At 48.4% G+C, this 18,397-nt stretch overlaps 1 protein-coding gene across 1 annotated transcript; it reads right to left on the bottom strand.

Moving 5' to 3' along the window:
• Positions 1 to 85: 85 nt before the first annotated feature.
• LOC127392329 (myeloperoxidase-like) lies at positions 86 to 12,529 on the bottom strand. The gene is made up of 13 exons (XM_051636097.1): positions 12,433 to 12,529; positions 11,314 to 11,401; positions 10,075 to 10,250; positions 8,959 to 9,082; positions 6,574 to 6,703; positions 5,770 to 5,970; positions 5,360 to 5,675; positions 4,083 to 4,243; positions 3,490 to 3,742; positions 3,231 to 3,401; positions 2,150 to 2,387; positions 1,442 to 1,659; positions 86 to 126 (listed from the first exon to the last, which is right to left on the bottom strand). The coding sequence occupies exons 1-13, from the start codon at positions 12,527 to 12,529 to the stop codon at positions 86 to 88; spliced, it is 2,214 nt and encodes a 737-aa protein (XP_051492057.1).
• Between the last annotated feature and the right edge of the window lie 5,868 nt (positions 12,530 to 18,397).

The raw sequence follows: 18,397 nt of genomic DNA, 5'->3' as shown, positions 1-18,397 counted from the left end.
GGAGATCAAGTGCTGAGGTGCAGTTGGCAGCAGGCAGAGTGTGATGTACAGGCAGCACTTTCCCAAGAGCAGCTCAGTGCCACCCTTAGGAGTTTCCAAGGCTGGTCTGATGAGCAGGATTAGAAACTGTTGATGAAGCAGAAAAAGTCTGGGAAGGACAAAGTCTTTCCTGGGCACAGTCTTTCTCCCCACATTTATATTTGACTCCATAGCTTAAAGTAATCCCTGGGGAATGGGTACCTGAGTGCCAGGTCATCACTCTATCCTTGTGCCTTGGAGACACTGTGGTGCTTCTTGTGCTTGTCAAAAGGTGCCTCTGGTGCCCTAACATCAACCAGCCCTTTGGATATGTGAGTCTGGGGCAACTGGCACTTGAGAAGGTTAAACCTTTAGCAGCTGCTTTTAAACACTCTAGGATTTTTCTCTCTCTCTGGGTTATGCAAACACAGTTCAGCTTCCTCCCAGCCTGGTCATCAAAGAGCCACAGGAACTGGCTCAGCACACTTTAGTGACCATAAGACTAAGTTAATAAAAGAAAGCAGGAAGCCTCTATGGCATGGAGAGGGGGTGAGCATCAGCTGGTCTCAGTTCCTAAAGAATGGGGTGAAGTCACCATAATTTAGCCTTTGAATAAAGTGCAAATGACCCTCAAACAACACTGTCTCTCTCAAATACAGTTCATCAAGCTCAATACAGAGATGCTTTGTGGCCTGTGCCTTGCAGAAGGACAGAGTGACACTCCAGGTACTGTGATCATCTATAAATAAGTGGCCAGAAAGGAAAAATCCAGTCCCACCCCTTCCACGGGGGGGTCACACCTGTCTTCTGCAAGTGTCTTCCTGTATCATTTTCAACTTGGTGAGCCCGTGCCAAAAGCCCATCAGGGGAAGGACACAGCTAGTGCCCAAATCTCTCATTTGAAAAGACTGTTTTACTGTCTTATAGATGTGGCACATCCTAATTTCTGGCTGTGTTTAACTACTGGTGGGTCAAAACAACTCCAGATACACCTTAAGATGCTTTAAAGCTTCAGGGAAGGCAAGGGGAGAGCAGGGGCTTGGAGCAGCAAAGAATTTTGAGCAGGTTAGCTAATTCGAATTGACTTCCTCATGGACACCCACGTAAGACTCACAGTTGTCCTGGAATAAGGTATTTAGAGAAGGACACATTCCCAAGGGCCAGAAAAGATGGGGTTTCAGGGATTTCCCATCTAGTTGAAGAGGCAGGGTGATATGGGAAGGTGTAGGTGATGGATTGCAAGGAGACCAGGTTAACAACACTTCTGCCTCCAGTGCTGTCTGATGGGGCTGAATGGATGGTCAAGGTCTTTCTGGGTGGCAGAGTCACTGTGATGACCTTAATTATTTTCTTTCTTTAAGCATAGAAGAGTCTGGCCTTGTAAGGCCTTTATTGGTTTTGAAAGACCTCAGGTAGTTCATACCTTTTGTGCCACTCCCAGGCTCATCTTTCCAGGGTGAGAGGTCAAGTGTCTCGATCTCATGGCATTCAACAAAGTTCTCAGGGTAACTGTTGACCTTGAACACATCCCTGGGAATCTGTTTGATCCGGGTGTTGTCACAGAGCACCCTCGACAGTGAGATTTTTCTCAGTGCCTGCAACTGCTGCGGAGTGAAGACTCCTGGGTTCTCCCACCAGAATCTGCAATGAGATTTTCAGAAGCAGCTTATAGTCCCCCTGAGGGTGTTTGGTGCTGGCTACTTGCCAAGATAGGAACCTGACCAAGGTGAGTCTCTGCTCAGATCCACCTTGATCCACCAGGCAGCAGGCACACCCCTTTGGAAATGTGTCTCCAATGTGGCCAGGTCTGGATTGTGCTACTTATCTGCCAGCACAGAGGCTGCTGGGATGCAGTGACTGATGATCCCCTTTTGTAACCTGAGGGCAAATGTCACCTCAAGCAGAGACTACTGCAGATCACCCATGTCCTGGGCCTGGTGATCCTGGGCCAAATTGGTCTGTAGGAATGGGCTGCAAAGAAGAGTCTTTTGGCAACTGGGCTAAAATCAAGGTGTGAGTCTTGCTGGGAGCACTCACTGATGGGCTGGAGATGGGATGGATTAGTGCAGCACCTGAAGCTTTGAGTTTTTCCCAAAATAAATGCCATGGGGAAGGTGGCACGGGGACCTACCTGTCCCCATTACGCAGATTCCTGAACTGGGTGCCAATGATGCAGGCCAGAAGGGGTCCAACTCTTCCCTGGGAAACAATGGGCTCTGCAATTGCCCCAATCCAGAGGTCAATATTGTCCGGTGTCCCATACAACTCCATGAACTTCTTGGCCAGTTTGGAATTGCCTAGCACCTCAGACAATTCTTCTAGGTTTTGAGGCTGGGAGAGCCCACAAAAGTGCCTCCAGGCGTTGTAACCTGCAAAAGCAGGAGCAGCAGCTGGTCAAGACACATGTTTCCCCACCATCTGCCTAGGCTCAGGAGCTAAAAAGACACCTTGGCCCTTGAGCAATGTCTGCTCCTTCTCCTGCCATTAAAGGATCTGGAAGGTGTTATTGTCTGAAGGGTCACAACAAATGCCGTGTTTTCAAAGGTCCTTTTTGTGTACACACACTAAACTGACACTTTGGGTTATCTTTGGTTCTATTCTATGGTTTGATGATCCTTTGCATGTGTCTACAGGTTCCCTGCATCCTGTTGGTTAGAGAAGTTTTGGAAGGCAAGATTTCTAGGACTGAAGTCCTAGAAAAGATCAACATTTGGTTGTGCTTAACCCCAGAACTCTAGCTCTTCTCCAGCACCTGAGGGCAATCAAACCTGGGGGTCCAAGCCACTTCTGCTCAGAGCTCTGGGTTGGCTGAAGGCACAAAATATCCATCAGTGGGCAAAGAACAAAGCACAGATGGTCTGTCAGGCCCATGGGAAAGCTGATCTTGGTTGCTTGTGTCTGCACCTCCTGGGCCCCACATGCTCTCTATTTGCAATCCACCCTTGTTTCTACCTTTCTTTATTACATTACCCCAGCTATCATCTTTGCTTTCCAAGCCTTTTGTCCTTGTCTCTCAGCAAAAACAAAGATCTTTATAATTGAGAGACCTTTTCTTTCCTCAGCTTGACTGTCCGTCCATTCTTTGCCCTCAAGTCAAGGTCCTGTTACTTCCCATTTCTGTGGAAGAAGCTTAGTGCATTCATGGAACTACTATAAACAGCAGAATTAAAAAAAGTATTGTTCACATCACCTGTGGACTTGTGTCTCCTCACCTGGAAGGCCATGGTCTCTTCCCCGTTGCATATTAATGGCTGCTAGATCCAGACCCATTATCTCTGTCTGTTCAAAAAGGTGATTCTGGAGCTCCTCGACGAGCAGTTGGTTCTGCTTCATCAGTTTGGAATGATCAACCACCATGCCCCGTATCAGTGGGTCAATGCCACCTGCATCCAGCACAAATCAAGAACAGATATTTCCACCAGCTGAGTGTCTCCTTCAGGACCAGCACTGCTGGCCACCCTGTGTTCTTACCTTCCATTATAATCCTCCATGTAGCGCAAAAGGTCAAGTGAAGAGGGACGTGGCAGAATGAACCCAAAGGCTGAAAACTGTCATCTAAACGGGATACAAAAGGCTGCACCAACGTGTGACCAAATCGGAAAGCCAGGGAAAAAACGTTTGCCACTCTGGGATCCACGTCTTCTTTGTAGCCACTGTACAAAGGGATCCACTTGCTGGTCTCCTCTGCCAGCAGAAGTGGGAGGAAATCTCTGTATGTTATTATCTGGAAAAAAACAACACAGAGCAGGTTGTCAGCAGCTGTAGCAGAACTGCCAGTGAAGTAAAGCTTAGAGCTTGAACATGAACCATTGGCAGAGGGGTCTATTTAAAATTATTCTATATAATATTAAAATTATTCAATATAATAAATAATTGATAAATTGGTAAAATAATGGGTTAAAAGCTCTGGATGCCTCTGCTTCTCAGGTGGACCTTCCTTATGCACAGTTTTTGACTCCCACAAGTAACTCCGCTAGATCCACAAAGTGTGGTTCTCCCCCTGTTGATAGAGTGAAAACCATGCCCAAGCATGTGGATGATGAACAGCCAGCAGTGACTAGTACCTGGTTAATGGCAATTAGAATCTTTCGACTCTCCTGGTAAAGTTTTTCTCCATCCCAGTGAGGATTTAATTTCCTCAGCTCGGTAACCAGGCGGTTGTGTTCTCGTAGAAAGACGGTGTGCAGCGCAGAGAGCCCCAAGTTTTCAGTTACCCGCTTGTCCCCTACAAATGAAAATGTTTTAGGGATTTCTATTTTTAGTTCAGCAGCAGGTTTTTGGGTTTGGACAGACGAGTAACAACTGCAGGTCAGTGCTACTGGCAGCAAAGCTCATGGTTAAGCTTTCCAGAAGTCATCATTTGTGACAGATATTTCCTTCCTGTAGAGGCAAAACATTTTCTGCCCAAACTATTCAGCCACAACCCTTGGAGAAGAGGCTTTGGGCAATTTAAACTATCTTGCATATGCTCAAAAAGAACCGTAAATGTCTCCTTTTGTGAAAAACCTGAGGTCTGCCTTCCTTTTCTACCATAAGGTCACAATCTTATGTCAGTGCTGTGAACATTGGGTTTGAAAATTTGTCTCAGTCCACCCAAGTTGTAAACACCTCTGATTGTTCTGTGCACGTGCTTTCAGCAGAGGTGCTGAGAGAAAACCAAAAGGGTGCAGCAAATATCCTCTGACAGCTGATGTAAGAAGCCCTGAGTGTCTTCTTACCCAGCAAGGAGCTCTTCTAGTGTGCAGGGAATGAGAGAATAGTGTGTGATGGGAACACTCTCTGGTCTTCTGGTGGACTTTGCAAGCTTCATGTTCATAATATCCTACGATGGATCACTTTCCATTTTAAAAGGTTCTGTGTTTTGAGTCATCAGTTTGTTTAAATTTCAGAAAAACTTCTAGAATTGTCTTCTGACTTAGGTTGGGATATTTGAAATATCAAAAATTTAGAACGTGGTACCGGGGAGAGTTAACTGAATTGATTAAGGGTGTTTAATTGTTAGTATTGATTGAACTGAAAACTGAATGGTGAATTTAAGGTAGGAGAGGAAAAAAATCACTGAGAAGTTTTAAACACTATTTTCTATTGAAAATTTATCCTGCCTTTCAAAAGATGCTTTGAAGGGAGGATGAGTTGCTGCAACTCTTTTGCAAAATTTAAACAAAATAATTTCTGCATTTGATTAAACAATTACGGGTCAATTGTTACTCTTCTTTAATCTGGGGGAGGGTGTCCTGCCTTGCAGCACGTCATACAAATACCAAGGAGCCATCAGACACCTGAGCCCAATGAGCCTTTTGACTTCATGAGCCACTGAAAACCGCTCCACGGCTGCACTTACCTGCTTTAAAGCAGGGGATGTTCACGCTCTCGTTGGTGAGAACACAAATGCTTTTTGTCTTGTTCTCAAAGGGCAACAACTCCAGCCCTGCATCTGTAAAATTCTGGTTCACGGCCATCAAGCCCAGCTGGTTGGTCTGGTTTCTAAGACTCTTTGCCAGCGCGTCGTCGCTGCCGTACACGGTGCTGGCGTCGATGAAGGAGCTGACGGCGTTGAGCTGCTGCCGGGTGAGCGTCCCGGCGCTGCAGACGGACGCTGACATGATGAAGGGCATGCAGGAGTTGGACCTCAGCATCCGGGGGTCATCAGGAGGAAACTGGAGCCAAGACACATAAGCAATGCCTCAGCAAGTTACGTTATTTTGGTTTTACTGCCTTAAGAGGCTGTGGATGGAGTGAAAGCCCAGGTACCTTGATGGGGAAGCAAGGGGGCTGGAAAGCGCAGCTGGTCTCGCAGTGAAGCTCCGGGCTCACCCCTGCACCGCTGGCTGGGGCCAGGTCTATGTCGTGGTTCACCCACTGGCCCCAGTGCATGAAGACAAGAGAGAGCTCCTGGTCCTGAGTGATGTTCCTGTTTGCTGTCCGGGCAATTTCATTCGACACTTTTCGAACCTGCAGGAAATCAGAACGAAAATGTGTGATTACACCAGGGTGAGTTTATGTCTCAGTATAACACCCACTATGAGACCATGGGTAAGATGATCTTAGCTAAGCTCATAAGAGTTAATTATGGCATTAAACAGGCCCATGCTATGCCCCAACTTGGTCAAAACAGATGTGACATATCATCCTGGATCCACAGTCCCTCTGCCAAGCCCAGCTTCATGGAGAGTCATCTTCAGGTGGAACTGAGGTATGTGCACACATCCAGAAAGACAAGAAGATGGCTGAGGAACACCCAAGCTTTACAGTTGGTATAAAAATCCTGCTGCATTTGAGCACACCATGGCTCTGTCTTCACCAAACCTTGGGTGTACACTTCTGAAAGTGTTACGCTGTCCATGCTTTGCTTAGTGAAACCTTCACAACACTCTGAAATCGGTCTCCAACAAAAAAATCACCCCAGGTTGTAGCTCAACTTTAGAAAACAAGCCTCGAATGAGCACTTGAGATCAGAGGAAAGGCTCAAGCACTTTACACTCCAGATGTTGCCACTGTTTCATTTCTGATGGATGCAGTGAGGGCAGAGGCCTGGACAAGAAGAACAGTCCTCACCAGGGGGAGCTGAAATCCGCTGTAGAGCTCTCCTTCGCTGACTCCTCTGGGGACAGACATTCCATCTTCATACACTGCCGGCAGCCAGCGAGCGAACGCCTGGTTCGAGGACCCCAGGTGGGAATGCTTTCTGCAGAACCACAGGGAGAAAAGCAAGCACAGGTTTTACTTCAGGAATGAACAGGCTTGTAGAGACTAATGTTTTGCTGCCCTTTCATCCAGGTCTGATTACTCTGGTGACTGAAGTGACGACGTGGGAAACTGTTCTTTTCTTCCCCACAGCCAAAAACACTGAAAAGCAAAGAACTACAGAGAAAAGTAAACTTTAAAAAAATACTTTAATTAAAGCTTCCTCATGCCATTATAATAATCTTATTTAGAATTTAAATCTCCGTAGCACCTCTATCCCCATAGTTAGGGGCATCACCAATGGTCAGGGTGGCCATGCCTTTGCCCAGCTGAGACCTGGAAGCCTCCAAGGATGGAGATCCTCCACCTCTGTGAGGACTTGTGCCAAGACTGCACCCCCAGGAAGCTTTTCCTCTTGTCCAACACAGAACCTCCCAAACTGCAACCTGCAACTGTGGCACTTGTTATATTCATAGAATAGAATCATAGGGTGGTTTGGGTTGGAAGGGACCTTAAAGATCACCCAGTCCCAACCCCCCTGCATGGGCAGGGACACCTCCCACCAGCCCAGGTTGCTCCAAGCCCCATCCAACCTGCCCTTCAACACCTCCAGGGATGGGGCAGCCACAGCTTCCCTGGGCAACCTGTTCCATATTTTCTCATCATGCTCAGAATAATTTGCATCGGTCAACTCAACACCACCTGTTCAGAAGAACAATAATGCTGATTGAGCCAATAATCTATGGCTCTAGGGACACAGAAACACTCATCATTTGAGGGAAACTGGTTCCTGAATATGAGTTGGTGCACAGGAAGGTTCTGTGCTTAAGCTCTGAAGTCCATAAAACCTGGGTAATATCTGTCTGTGCTGAAAATGGGGTGGTGTACCCCAAGTTTACAGCATTGTGTGGTGAGATGAAAGCATGCCCTAGGACAACTTCTACACCATAGCAGAAGCAATTCCATCAGGTATTAGGAGCCTGTTAGCAACAGCAAAAGCCACCACAGCTTTTGTTTTGAAGCCTGTTACCATCTCTATGGGTAGATTTTCACAAAAGATTCTCCTGGTGTGCATCTCAAGCTGAACAAGTTCCATGGAAAAACAAGGATCTCGGTTGCAGCCCACTAGATGAGGAAGCCCAAGCACAACCCTGCCCTGAGCCTGAAAATCAGCATGGACACTGCTGTCCTTGGAAAGCTGCAGGCTCTGGGGTCTGCAGGGAAAGGTACAGACTGTAACACCAGCTCCCTGCGTGCCTGATGTGAGTTCTGCCACATCTTCACATCTGGTACATGTTTCAAGCCAGATGCACACTGGGGCCAAGTCCCACTCAGACTTGGAGGCTGGTGTTGGCACACCAGGCAGCAGGTCTGTGCAGACCAGGGCAGCAAGCCTTGACTTCCAAGTATTAAGCTAGAAATTTTGCCATCTTCTGGTAAAAAAAAAAAACAAAACACAAACAACCAAACCACACACAACCAACCAAGCAAACAAAAAAAAGCAGCTAGCAAGTGAATAAGTAAGTGAATGATCCCAGATTTGAACCAGGAGGGAAGCTGTGCACAAAAAGCTGGAGAAGTCCTGGTTTTCACATTGGGGATGGACTCTACTAGGAGAGCCAAGAATTAAACTCTTATTTACTTCCCTTTCTCATGCGTCACAACCGAGTGTGCACTTAGGTTGAGGGTGGATATTTTCATGTGGACCAGGCACCAAAATCTGGGTCTCTGGACCACAGTGTTTAGTGGGATATAGTAAACATATCCTGGATGTATTCACAGTGTATTCACTGAGATTTGAAATTTGGCAGCCAATGCTCTCATCACCTGCAGACCACAATGTCCTACTCAGCCCAGGGAGGTCAGTATTAGCCCTGCCATAGAGGAGAGGAGGGCTGGTTTCCTGGGGCCTCCAGCTGAGTGGGAGGCTGGATGACAGAGCCTTAAAATCTACTTGCCTCAACTCTCCATCTCCCCCCAGCCCAACAAGTCCTTTCCTTCACCCAAAGCAACAAATTCTGGGCAATGGGCTCATATCTGACATTGTCAAGAAATGACATCCTTTTCCTGCCAAGCACAGGTAGAAATGAAATAATGGTTACAGGCACCATTGATTGAGCATTTCACTCTTCTTGGCCTGTCAGGGGTACTTGAACAAGCAACCCTAACCCATCTATCGAAGGACAATGTACCCTGGAACATCTGTCTCCAGACAAGGAGAGCTGGAGACTCTCCCTACCCACACACAAATCCTACCTGTTGTTGCACTCTCCAGTAATGGTCCGGTAAGTGTCATCCTCTGGGCATTTAATGGAATGAACCTGATAGTCACAGCCAGTTTCTTTGGAAATCATGTCCTTCTGTTTTCTGTTTAGTATGTCTGCAAGAGAAACCATGGTTAGTAACATCTGCTCTTGCACTATTTTATTCTAGGTCAACGTTGAGTCAGCTGAGTCAGAGCTGTGGGTATATAAAGCCTGGATTTGAATTGTTCATTTGATGCCTGAATTGTTTGGTGGCTCAGCTCTCACCTCTGGGCTGGGGAAACTGAGTTGGCTTGGAATGACTTCCTCAGGGAATACAGGAAACACCATCCTCAGCAATGTTTTACCTTAGACTGGGAACAAAGCACACAGTGGTACAGCCTGGGCAAGTGGGTGTGAGGACCAGAACAGGACAATGGGCTCTTGTTTGCAGTGGTCAGAGTCTCCTGGCATCCAGCATGTCCTGATAGGACCCAATAGGACCTGAGGAAATGGTTGGAAGATGTGCAGGGGGAGGTTTAGGTTGGACATTAGGAAGAGATTCTTCACCCAGAGTGTGGTGGAGCACTGGAATAGGCTCCCCAGGGAAGCAGGAATGGCACTGAGCCTGACAATATTCAAGAAGCTTTTGGACAACACCCTCAGGGACACGGTGTGACCTTTGGGGTTGTTCTGTTCTGGGGCAGGAGTTGAACTGGGTGATCCAGGCTGTCCAGGGAGGTGGTTGAGCCACCATCCCTGGAGATATCTGAAAGACATATGTGGTTCCAGAGGACAGGGTTTAGTGGTGAAAGTTGCAGAGTTAGGGTAGTAGTTAGACTCGATCTTGAAGGTCTTTTCCAACCAGAGGGATCCTGTGACACTGTGTCATACCCCAGATTTACCACACCTATTGTTATGCTGTTTGTACCATCAAAGATACGGTACAAAGATGATGAGATAAACACCAGGTGGTCTGGTCTGCCTCTGAGCATGCCTGGGGCTGCTGTGGGGAAGAGTTTTATTAGCAGATATTTGGGTCATGGTAGAGCTGTTCTGTGACACTGCTGCAGGGGTAGGTCTTCTGCTTTTAGCTGTTGGGAAGATATTTTAGTTCAAACCACGTTACCTGTAACATTGAATCTCCGTTTCACAGAGAGACGCAGCTTTGCTTTGAGGAGTTTCAAAGTAGTTTCCAAGTAATCAGCAGCACGGGCTGCAGATCTGGTTCTTCCTACTGGGTCCTTTAAGTGCTTCAGGAAATCCATCGGGTTGGAAATCTTCTCCTCTAGTTTTCTCTTTAAGCTAAACATAAAAGAACCCCATGACGCTCCTTCCCTGCAATGAGCTGCTCTGTCCTGCTGGTCTGGGTGCGTGCAGAGGTGGTGCTGCTCACCAGCTCTGCACACCATCTCAGATGGGTCTTGGCAAACAAACTGTTGCCATCTCCTACTTCAAGTCTGCATTGCAGCCTTGTCACAACACATTTTTGTTATGTAGAGCAGTGGAAAAGCGAGTTATTAGATGATTGAATAGAATGTTACGTTTAGCATGTCACAGGATACATTCTGTGACCAGAGTGACAACCTTGGTCTTGTTGCAGCTCTTCCTGATTCCGTGGCTCTTTTTGCACTCTGAAAAACCTTTTTGTAGGGTGAGTAGAGAGAGACTCCTCCCCAAAGCATCCTGCTGCCTGCAACCAGCCTTTTGGGACAAAGCACAGAGGGATACCCGGGGTCTGACTTCCATGGAGACTTATTTGTGACAGGGTGCTCATCTGCACAGCTGTGGTCCTTCCAGAGAGGGGCAGAACTTCAGCAGCCAGCAGAGGACTCAATGTATGTCCAGCATGCCTGCACCACTGCGAGGTGCCCATGGCAGTGCAGGTGAGGAGGCAACAGCTGTGGGTGATGAAGGGTGGCCCTGGGACTGAGGTGGGACACTAGAATCACCCCAAACTGCTCAAAGGAATCTCTCCAACTATGACAGGGAGGAGCCTTGAACGAAGGCATCTCCATAATAAATATGTATTGGAAAGCAGAAGAAACACATATTATCTCTTACTGCCTTATAATCATAGAATCACAGACTGATTTGGGTTGGAAGGACCTCTAAAGGCCATCTACTTCAACCCCCCTGCAGTGAGCAGGGGCATCTTCAACTGTCTTGCTCACAGCCCCATCCAACCTGGCCTGGAATATATCCAGAGACGGGGCATCCACCACCTCTCTGGGCAACCTGGGCCAGGGTCTCATCACCCTCAGTGTAAAAAATATCCAGTCTGAACCTCCCCTCTTTCATTTTGAAACCACCACCCCTGGTCCTGTCACTGGGGACATGTTGGAGCCCTCAAGCAAAAAGGACTCACCTTCTTCTTGCCTGTAAATATGCCGTGTCCACCAGCTGCCTGGCTTTATGAATGGTGCTCAGAAGAGATGAGTCTGACAGCACTTCTTCTAAAAAAAAAACAAAAAACAGCAGCAGAAGAAGAAATTGAGGATACTTTGTACTGTACACCAGGAGCTCCACACCCCACCCCAGCTCTGGGTGCTGAGATGCACTGACTCATTTCCACACCGTTCTCACACCTGTGTCTGCTTCCCTTGCTCATCTGCTTCACCCCAGGGCTGAGGTCAAGAGACAAGAAGGACTGTAAAGCAGTAGCTTGTTACCCATTTCACAGACTTGGCTTCCCGACTTTGGGAGGCTTTTAGGGAGTGATTTTTCACCCTTCTTTTTGATGTTATTCTTCCCCATGAGAAGGGAAATGCCTAGAAGAAGCCAAATATATGATCTCTGACCCAGTTTCCCTGCCATTAAGTGATGGTCCTGTGCTTGGAAGAGCTGTTGGTTAAACAGGCAATTTCCTTAGACAAGTTTATTAGGTGTTGGTTTTATTGTCAGTGGATCAATCTACAGGATATTTCAAATTTATGTTGGGGCTACATCCAACAGGCAACTCAGTCTGGGTTTTAGAATCATAGAATCATTAAGGTTGGAAGGGACCCTAAATATCATCTAGTTCCAACCCCCCTGCCATGAGCAGGGAACCCTCCCACTAGACCAGGCTGCACAAAACCTCATCCAACCTGGCCTTAAAAACCTCCAGGGATGGGGCATCAACCCCCTCCCTGGGCAACCCATTCCAGTTCCTCACCACCCTTAGAGTGAAGAATTTCTTTCTAATATCTAACCTAAATCCCCCCTCTCTCAGTTTAAAACCATCACCCTTGGTCCTATCACCATCTTCTCTGATGAAAAGCCCCTCCCCAGCTTTCCTGGAGCCCCTTCAGGCACTGGAAGCTGCTCTAAGGTCTCCCTGGAACCTTCTTTTCTCTAGGCTGAACAGCCCCAACTCTCTCAGCCTGTCTTCGTAGCAGAGCTGCTCCAGGCCTTGGATCATCTTGGTGCCCCTTCTCTGGACCCTCTCCAACAGGTTTTGTCTCTTTCAAGCACAGTAGCAGTGCAAGGAAAAACAAAAACTTACCATTTAATGAGGAGTCCATTGCCCCGACTAAGCAGAGAGTGATGATGGATCCTAAGAGAGCAATTCTTGGTTTTATGCCTAGAGAGAAATGCAACATAAATCTTCTGAAAGGGCAGGGTTGGACTGGAGCATCCGGAGAGGTTTGGTTGGACTCTTTCTTGCAGGATGCAGGGGGAAGATACAACACCCCACTGATCATGTCCCTGAGTGGGGCTGTGGCAGGACGGGGCTGGAGCTGTTGGTGTTGGCAGGACATGGGGACATCCCTGTGCTGTGGGACATTCTGTAAACTGGGCTGAGGAACTGCCAAGAAGGAGGCAGCCAAGCACAGCCCAGGCTTCATTGATGGACACTACTGGGAACCTGTGTTGGAAGAGGGAAGATTCCTGCCTTTGGGAGGGACCTTCTCGAGTGGCTGGTGTAAAGGAGGTTAGACCCCACACCTGCCTCTCTGCCCCCTCTATCTTGTGACTGAGCCCAACAAGTTGCTATGTCTAGGAACTGTTCTCCAGCCATCGACCAGCACTGTTTGTCTTCTTGGTGCTCCTGAAATTTGTCTCTGTTCCTTTTCCACATGAGTGCCAGAAATGTGCACCACCTGCTCTCATCAGTGTGACATACATTGGCACTGTGCCTTCCCCAGAAGATCTTCAGCCCAATGGTAACAAATAGATTTTCAGTAGTTTAGTTAATGGTCTAACTGTTTAGAAAAGGGAAGACAGAAAAAAAAAACTAACAAACTGTTCACTGTGTCCAGGTCATCTTACATTAATCATGTGTGGAAACTCTCCAACAATCTTCACAGGGACCGCAGGCTGTTCATTTCCAACAATCTTCCCCCTTCCAGTGCCTGAAGGGGCTACAGGGAAGCTGGGGAGGGACTTTTGACAAATAGTTTTTGTAGTGAGAGGACAAGGGGCAATGGCTTAAAAATGGAAGAGGGGAAATTTAGATTAGATTTTAGAAGGAAATTCTGGAGTGCGAGGATGGTGAGACACCCTCCCAGGCTGCCCAGGGAAGCTGTGGCTGCCCCATCCCTGGCAGTGTTGAAGGGCAGGTTGGATGGGGCTTGGAGCAGCCTGGGCTGGTGGGAGGTGTCCCTGCCCGTGCAGGGGGTTGGAACTGGGGGATCTCTTGGATCCCTTCCCACCCAAGCTATTCCATGAGTCTATGATTCTAGCAATCTTATCTTGCAGGGTATTGCTACACGAGACAGCAAAGCTGACTTTTCTCACTTTTCTGAATGAATTTCACACATGGGCTGAGAAGTAAGCATGAAGGACCACCAGCTCCTAATGCTCTACTCAGTTTCCTAGGGCTCGCCCATGGAAGGTACCAACACCCACACCAGAAATATCAAATCAGTCAAATACAGATATAAAATTTAAAAGTGCTGATCTTACCTGCCATGTCTGTAGAGCTGGTAGGACTGGGAAACAAGCCAGTCCTTTATAGCACACACCTGGGTAGAAATTAACCCAGTCTGACCTGGGTGTGGCCAAAAAAGGAGAAACTGGGACCAGATTGAGCCAAGAGGAAATATCTGCTTTCCTGGATTAAGCAGAAAGGTGCAGACCTCTCCATGCCTTCTGAGTAAATGCTGACTTCTTTTATGATAAATCAGTCACAAGGGAAAAAGAAGAAAGGTACATGTTTGTGCTGCAGGTGGAAGAGCTCACCTTAATTTTATGATGGTAGAAGAATTTGGCTTCTTTTTCCCTGTTGGTTGACACACTTAATGGTTTGGGAAGCCAGAAATGGGTCATTTTGCCAATCATAGAAACATAGAATATGCTGTGTTGGAAGGGACCCATCAGGATCAACAAGTTCAACTCCTGTCCCTGTGTAGGGCACCCCAAGAATCACACCCTGTGACTGAGAGCATCATCCCAAAGCTTCTTGAACTCAGGCAGGTTGGTGCTGTGACCACCTGGTGAGCTTGTTCCAGTGCTCAACCACCCTCTGGGTGAAAAACCTTTTCCTGATATCCAACCTGAACCTCCCCTGATTCAGCTTCTTGCCATTTCCCTGAGTCCTGTCACTGGTCACAGGAGTGAAGAGATCAGAACCTGCCCCATCTCTTCCCCTCGTGAGGAACCACAGACTGCAATGAAGTCACCCCTCGGCCTCCTCCAAGCTGAACAGTCCAAGTGACTTCAGCCACTCCTCATAAGACATCCCACCCATCCTTTCCCCATCCTTGTGGGAGGGTGCTAAGCTCAGAAGGCAGCCTGTCTGCATGGGGGCAGATGTTGAAACCTGTATCCAGGAAAACCAAAGTTGTGTCCCAGTGAAAATTCCTTAACAATATGGTTTGTATAATTAAAAGGTAGTCAGGTCAGCAGAGATTTGGAAATGAGTGTAAGGGCTGATCCTTGTGGATGGCAAAGACCTGGCAAAGAACAATGCAGTTGCACAGGGCAAGCTCAGTTGTTCTCCAGTAAAATCCTGGTAATATGGACAAGCACAAAAGCTCCATCTGAAAAGTAAGGACAGGCCTGAGGTGCAAAATCAGAGATGCCATCCTGAAATGTCCAGAAAGGAACAAAGTGTTGGGCCAGCCAAGCACTGTGACATGGATTACAACAGCTCAGCAGTAGGAAAAAGGGCTGTGGACAAACGGGAAGGTGGAGGAAATGATTTAATTGTTTGAATATCATCCAGGCTGATGAGAAAATAGAACCCTGAATTACTGACTGTCATGTAAATCTCACAAGATGAGGTAGCCAATCCTTCCTATTGTTTAAATATTTTCGCAGCTCTGAGGAAGCCAAAATAAATAAAAAGCAAGTATAAGACAGGAAATTGCTAATGAACATGTGTAATTTTACATCTGAAAATAAATAAATAAACGTGCAGGTCAGGTTTTTAGAAGCTGAAAATTCAGTGGCAAAAATACAATGCTAATATTTCTCCCCGAAAGAGAAATTCAAAACCTAAGCAGAAGCTGGGTCCTGGTATCAGGACTCTGGTCACCCTGGCAGGTGCTCATCGTCACCTTGCCCATCCCATTTCTGCCTACAGGATGCAAGGAATACCCAAGGCTTTGAAGCTCCTTGGTGCTGCCCTTCATCACCCATGGAGACCACCCAGTGGCCAGGACGAGGTGCCCAGGGCAGATGCCCTATGGCTCTGCCTGCCAGGGAGGAACAGGAGATCCCAGCAGCTGGGCAGGGCCAGCATTGTGTGCAGACCTCTTCCCAGAGGGAACCAGTCCCTGGGGACAGCCTGAGCTCTCAGCCTTGCCTGTGGTCACGGGTCTTTGCCAACTCAACATCACTTGGCAGGGTGTCCAGCCCTCGCTCTACCATGAGCTGTAAGCACAGTTCCCAGGGCAGGAAAGCTGTGGGAGACTTTCTGTGACTTTCTAGCACGGTGGTAGGACCCACCACACCCACCAGGACATGCTACTGCACATCCATCCATGGAGGACCTCAGCTTGCAAGGCCCAGACGTGACTCCTGTCCCGAGCAGTACCCAGCACAGCTCTTCCCTTTCCTCAGGGGCTGGTCCCTTATTTCCCTTCTCATGAACCAAACTCCCTCTCCTCTCCATGAACAAAATCATCAGCTCTGCTGCAGGAACCAAACTTCTTCCTCTTCACTCAGTCAGTAAAAGCCCTCTTCAAGCCCTTCCACTTCTCTTTCAGACTGTGACCTCATGCTCAGACTGGAGACTGGGAGATGGCTTCTCTGGAGATGGGGTTGGCAGGTCTAGGAGGAGACCTCCAATGCTGATTATGCTAAACAGGAGGGTGCTTTCTTCCCTTTTCCAGTTTATTTTGTCCTCCTGCTCTGGAACCAGTTACCATCTTATCTGGAAACCTGGGTCACAGCCTTGCACCAAAGCAGAAGCAGTTGTCAGGCCCCTAGAAAGTAACTGGAGAAGACATGGCTTCAAAAGCTCTGGAGACTCATTAAACAAAGCAGGAGTGGAAGAATCACAGCATCACAGAATTACCAAGGTTAGAAAAGACCTCTAAGATCATCAAGTCCAGCCTATGACCAACACCCCCACATCTCCAGACCATGACACCAAGTGCCACATCCAGCCTTTCCTTGAACACCTCCAGGGATGGTGCCTCCACCACTGCCCTGGGCAGTCCATCCCAATGTCTGATCACTCTCTCCATGAGGAAGTGCTTCCTGATATCCCACCTAAACCTCCCCTGGAGCAGCTTCAGGCCAGGCCCTCTCATCCTGTCACTACTGGCCTGGGAGAAGAGCCCAACCCCACCTGAGCACAACCTCCCTCCAGGTGGTTGTAGAGAGTGAGAAGGTCCCCCCTGAGTCTCCTCTTCTCCAGGCTCAACACCCCCAGCTCCCTCAGCCTCTCCCTGTAAGACTTTCCCTCTGGTCCCTTCCCCAGCCTCGTTGTCTCCCGTGGACCTGCTCCAGCACCTCCAGGTCCTTCCTGCAGTGAGGGGCCCAGAGCTGCCCCCAGGACTGGAGCTGAGGCCTCCCCAGGGCTGAGCACAGGGGGAATCACCTCCCTGCTCCTGCTGGCCACACCATTCCTGACACAAGCCAGGATGCCACTGGCCTTCGGGCCACCTGGGCACACTGCTGGCTCGTGTCCAACCAGCTGTCAACAAGAAGCTTTAGATACTCAGGGTAGTTTTCAATGTGCCCCACCAGCTGGGAGATAGGGGAGTCATTGGCTCCAGGGTTTTTTTTTCCCTGGACTACAGCTTCATTTCTAGAGGGGTTGAAAACATGGAAAGATGCAAAAAATCATCACAAATGTTGGGGGTGGTGTCAGTGCTTAAACACGTGAAGGAGCGTCTGTACAGGCAGAGGTTGCAGGGCTCGCCAGTGCTCCCAATGCACAAGCAGTCATCTCTTGATCATCCTGTGCCACCCCAGGGGGAGGCTTGAACACTGTTCTATGGTCAGGACAAAGTGCCCTTCAGCACTGCCAGGGATGGGGCAGCCACAGCTTCCCTGGGCAACCTGGGCCAGGCTCTCACCACCCTCACAGCCAAGAATTTCCTCCTAATGTCAAATCTAAATCTCCCCTCTACAATTTGAAGCCGTTCCCCCTTGTCCTCTCGCTCCCTGCCCTTCTCAAAAGTCCCTCCCCAGCTTTCCTGGAGCCCCTTCAGGCACTGGAAGGTGCTCTCAGGTCTCCCTGGAGCCTTCTCTTCTCCAGGCTGAACACCCCAACTCTCTCAGCCTGTTTCCAGAACAGAGCTGCTCCAGCCCTTGGATCATCTCTGTGGCCTCCTCTGGAGTCTCTCCCAGAGCTCCATATCCTACTTATGTTGGTGCTCCAGAATCAGACACAATGCTCCAGGTGGGGTTTCATGAGAATGAAATGATGAAACATCTTCTTTAATTAAACAATGAGCTGAAGAGACATGCTAGTTGCTTCTCTCCAAGTCATGGGTCAAATATGGGTCTGTGGAGAAATGGGCCACCCTGCAGGAACAGTGGGAGATGAGCTGCTAGGGAAGCCTGGCCTTTGGTCCCACTGCTCAGCCTCAGTGTGTCTTTGCTCTTTTTCCAGGTTTTTCCGCATATCACTCCTGCCACTCAAATACATCTTGGGTATCAAGATAGTGGTGAAGGGCAAGGAGAACCTCAGGACTAAGAAACCTTTCGTCCTTGTGTTGAATCACCAGACCTCCCTTGACATTTTGGGTATGTGGTGATCCTGCATCCTGCTCCTGCCCCCAGCTGTTTGTAGGGCAGCATCAAATCCCACACACCACCAGCACAGAGGCAGAAGCGGCTGCTACGTGGTCCTTGCCAGCCAGCCCCCATCAGGGCTGATCTCACAGAATCACTCAATGTTGGGGGTTGGAAGTGATCTCCAGAGATCACCAAGTCCAACCCCCCTGCCAGAGCAGGACCAATCTAGGGCAGGTCACTCAGAAAGGCATCCAGGCAGGTCTGGAAAGTCTGCAGAGAAGGAGACTCCACAGCCTCTCTGGGCAGCCTGTCCCAGGGCTCTGTCACCCTCA

This window comes from Apus apus, chromosome 18, assembly GCF_020740795.1.
Source record: "Apus apus isolate bApuApu2 chromosome 18, bApuApu2.pri.cur, whole genome shotgun sequence".
Lineage (NCBI taxonomy): Eukaryota > Metazoa > Chordata > Aves > Apodiformes > Apodidae > Apus > Apus apus.
Note: the sequence above shows the minus strand (reverse complement) of the source record. Positions and strands in the feature narration are given on the sequence as shown.

What these genes read in the sequence shown, in the direction of transcription:
- LOC127392329 (XM_051636097.1), bottom strand. Translation starts at nt 12,529, where the DNA reads ATGTTGCATTTCTCTCTAGGCATAAAACCAAGAATTGCTCTCTTAGGA. An exon ending in TATTTACAGGCAAGAAGAAG is followed by an intron (nt 10,251 to 11,313) that starts GTGAGTCCTTTT and finishes TTTTATGTTTAG; the next exon opens with CTTAAAGAGAAAACTAGAGG. An exon ending in ACGGAGATTCAATGTTACAG is followed by an intron (nt 9,083 to 10,074) that starts GTAACGTGGTTT and finishes TTTCTCTTGCAG; the next exon opens with ACATACTAAACAGAAAACAG.